Genomic DNA, 3,973 nt, shown 5'->3' on the forward strand with positions numbered 1-3,973 from the left:
GGTAAGTTTGGGTACAGTTGGTATCTTAATTGGATTTGTGAGTTTCTTTGTTAGGAAGGTGTTGGTAATGTTTTCTAATAAGTGTTGTGGATAGCAGTTACGTTTCAGCATGTCATGTAAGAACGAAATTTCAGAGTGTAGATTAAGATATATGGAGCACAGTTTGTAAGCTCTGTTTAGTAAGCATGTAACAAGGTTTCGTTTATACGTAAACGGGATAAAGCTATCAAAGTGTGTAAGAAGACCAGTGGACATCTTTTTTCTGTAAATTGATGTGGAAAATCCATTAGTTAATGAGCATGTCTAAAAAAAACTAAATTATTATTATTTTCAACATCACATGTAAATTTAATGGCAGGATGTTGTGAGCTAAAGTATTCTAAAAATTCTGAGCATTGATCACTATTATTAAAAAGAATAAAAGTGTCATTCACATACCTTCTGTACAGAACAGGCCTAAAGTTAACTGGGCAGGTGTCAAGCCATTTCTGTTCGTAATAAGAGGGAAATTCATTAACTAAAGTTGGACCTAGTGGGGAGCCCGTTGCAACGCCATCTATTTGTTCATACAAGGTGTTGTTGAACAGGAAATGTGAATTCTTAGCGGTAAGATCGAGCATGGTCTTATTTTGATTTTCAGAAAAGCCATTTAGATGAATGTTATTACGTGAAAGCTCAGATACACATATATTAATAGTTTCATTTACAGGAATATTTGTAAGAAGGGAGGTAACATCAAAGCTTGCCATGAAAAGATTGTCTGATAGGGGTTGTTGACTTAGTTTACGTTCAAACTGGAAGGAATCCGGGATAGTATATTCATTAGTAGTGAGTGGCTGAAGTATAGGTACAAGGAATTTAGCAAGTTTGTAACTAGGTGTGCCTATAGTGGAAAGAATGGGTTGGAGGGGGTAACCTGCTTTATGAATTTTGGGAAGACCATATAACATACCAGGACGGGAGCCAGTGAGATAAAGCGAAGAAGCAACATTTTCAGATATAATATTTTTGTTCTTTAGTTCTCTTAGGTACCTTTGGATTTTTTCCTCACGTTGGATGCTAAGAGATAAAGTGTCATTGTTTAAAGTTTTAAATTTTGTAGAATCGTCCAGAATATCATGTATTTTATTAAGGTAGTCATTTTTGTTCAGAATAACAATGGCGTTGCCTTTATCAGGGCATGTAACATGGATGTTTTTATTTAGTGACATTTCTTTTAAGGCTAAGATTTCGTCAGGGGTTACAAGGTTAAGTTCTCTCTTACTATTAAATTATAAAATATAGACAGAGCAAGATTTTTTAATTTAGTAATAAAAAAATCATGGGATTGATTAAGATTGCCTTTATTATTATTACATGAAAGCTCAGATATGCATATGTTAAAAATCAACTTAAACGCATAATTGGTCATTACTACCCTCAAGTGGATTTCAGATTAGTTTTTAAATCCACATCATGCATAAAAAATTTTTTCCCTACTAAAGATCTCCTCCCCATTCCTTATTGTTCCTGGCTTGTCTATCTTTACACACGTGGAGACTGTAAGGCCTCCTATATTGGCAAAACCAAATGCCATTTAAAAGTCAGAGCCTATGAACATATGGGAATTTCCATCAAAATGCAAAAAAAATTGAGTAACCCCTATGTTTCCTCTATACGCCAACATAGTGAAGAAACAGGAGATTAAGTGCTATATTTGATCATTGTTTTTGTTTTTTTTTAATTTTGTATGTTCTTATGTAGTTTGTAAAAATACTTTATTGCTCTCAAATATTGAAGGAATTGTAATGTTTTTTTACATGGTTGTTTTTTCATGCTATAAATTTAATTATGTATGTGTTTTCGTTTGACATAAGGTTTGCTCCCTCCAAATAACTACTATCTAAAGAAAACAGCCATAGCATACAGTATATTAAATTTTCAGGTCAGCAAAGCTAGGGTATGAAGTCTGAAAAGTATTTTAAAGATTATTCTTACCATTTTAAAAATATTGTGGTTAACTTTCCAACAGGTATCTCGACTGGAAAGCCAAGTAATAAGGTATAAAACAGCTGCAGAAAATGCAGAGAAAGTAGAAGATGAACTAAAAGCTGAAAAAAGAAAGTTGCAAAGGGAGGTGAGTACTTTGGATTATTTTATAAATGTTTAAAATTATTTCGTAATTGCTTGATATTATGAACCCCCACATACACTCACTGAGTGAGGAGGGAGCAAGGGGTTGGTTAGTTCCATGCAAACCGTACTGACTGCGAGATAAGATTGGAGATGGACCAGGTCTTTTATTTTTTCTAGATGTGGTATCACAATCATTTCTTACTTCGTGCACTAGCATAGTGTTGGGCATGAATAACACAACTATATTGTACAAATATTACACTTAGCACTCTAATATAAATCACTAAAACTACTGTATAAATGCTTAATATTTACACTATATACATTTTTTCATTATGTAGCTAGAAACTGGGTTTTGATACCTGTGGTGGGCAGAGCAGATAGTCTATTGTGTAGCTTTGTGCTTAACTACAAACAAACAAACTCACTATGTTTGTGCATATATATATATATATATATCAGGAATGATGTCTATGGGTCACTGATACAACCAAATACCATCTGGGATTTCAAACGGTGGTGAGAAAAACTAAATTGTTATGTGATGTGAAGAGCCATGAAAGGGTTAAAGGTTTTTTATAAGTCTTTTGAGTAAGGAACCTTTATACTCAGAAACCAGAACCTTCATAATTTGTTTGAAAGTATGATTTTCTTATATACAGATTTCTGTTATTGAAATGTATGTAAAGCATCATGCTCTATCACAGCTTATAAACCTTAATTATCATTACTCGTTGCTATCAGTTTTTTGTTAGTAAATTTTGGCAATTAGTACATGCATTGTTTGAGTAGTTTTTAACTCTTGTTTCAGAATTTTTATAAAAGAAAAAGTTATTTGTGACATAATATTTTGCCGAATAGTATAGTTTTATTTGTTGTAATAGGTTAATTGGTTTTTGATAAGGTGTTTTGACTGATTTTACACCCAGAGATTTAAGTAAGAAAACTATCCCAAACCTTAAAAAAACATCTTCATACATTCTCATACGTTATAAAGACTGAAATAAAACTTGGAGCAAGAGGAACATTTTTAGCAATGTATCAAATGTAATAATATAGTAATTCATACTGTGTGTTCCTAAATAGATATGCTACTTCAATATTGACCCATGAAGTAACAACTGAGCTATACATGTTTAAGTTATTTTGTATTATTCATGCAGGTTCGAGAAGCTCAGGCCAAAATTGAAGAACTTGAAACTGCAAATGCTCATCTCCAGAAGAGAATAGATAAGTTAAAGTCTGCAAGAAATGCCCTTGTTAAATAAGCCTTGATAATGTTTAAAAATTGAAGTGATAGTTGTTTGTAAATGAGTGCAAAAAATAATGTATAGATTAAATAAAAATTACTGGTTTTGTTTGTTTGTTTGCTTTTGACGTGGTGAAAATTTACTTGAGGGGACATTTGTCTGACACCACACCTCTATTACTGTCAGTTTCATAACCTTGGTAATATGCATAGGTTATGTTCTGCAACATATATAAATCTTAATTTTTTTCCATGACAGTAAACTCAACTAGATTAAAGCTTAAAGTTTGTAAGCTAATCTTTCATCATGGGAATATGAAACATCACGGAAAAACAATTGCATACTCGTAACAAATCATGGACCCCGGCAGGGACGCCACCACCATTGCCTGGTTCCAAGTCCAGGATGAGGGTTGGGTGCGGGGCTAGCAACTCTGCCCCATAAAAACAACCTGCTAAAAAATTACTGCAACAACAACTTCCATCGGCGAGGTGTTGTTGGGGCCCTATGCTCCAGTGGGAGTCTACAGGGATTATTATTATTAACAAATCATGGATGATTGGATGTGTAAATGTGTGTCTGTGTTGCTATGAAATTCTAAGATAAAG

General features: G+C 33.3%; 1 protein-coding gene across 7 annotated transcripts in view; it reads left to right on the forward strand.

The window, feature by feature from the left end:
- The window catches only part of LOC106473087 (leucine-rich repeat flightless-interacting protein 2-like), a 95,268-nt gene extending 91,789 nt beyond the window's left edge, over positions 1 to 3,479 (forward strand). For all 7 annotated transcript variants that reach the window (XM_022402543.1, XM_013933771.2, XM_013933778.2 and 4 more), the window contains 2 exons: positions 2,012 to 2,116; positions 3,279 to 3,479. In XM_022402543.1, the coding sequence (XP_022258251.1) occupies positions 2,012 to 2,116; positions 3,279 to 3,383 (210 nt within the window). In that variant the 3' untranslated portion in view covers positions 3,384 to 3,479. The remainder of the gene's footprint in view (positions 1 to 2,011; positions 2,117 to 3,278) is intronic.
- The last annotated feature ends 494 nt before the right edge of the window (positions 3,480 to 3,973 follow it).

Source organism: Limulus polyphemus, unplaced genomic scaffold (assembly GCF_000517525.1).
Source record: "Limulus polyphemus unplaced genomic scaffold, Limulus_polyphemus-2.1.2 Scaffold126, whole genome shotgun sequence".
NCBI classification, from domain to species: Eukaryota; Metazoa; Arthropoda; class Merostomata; order Xiphosura; family Limulidae; genus Limulus; species Limulus polyphemus.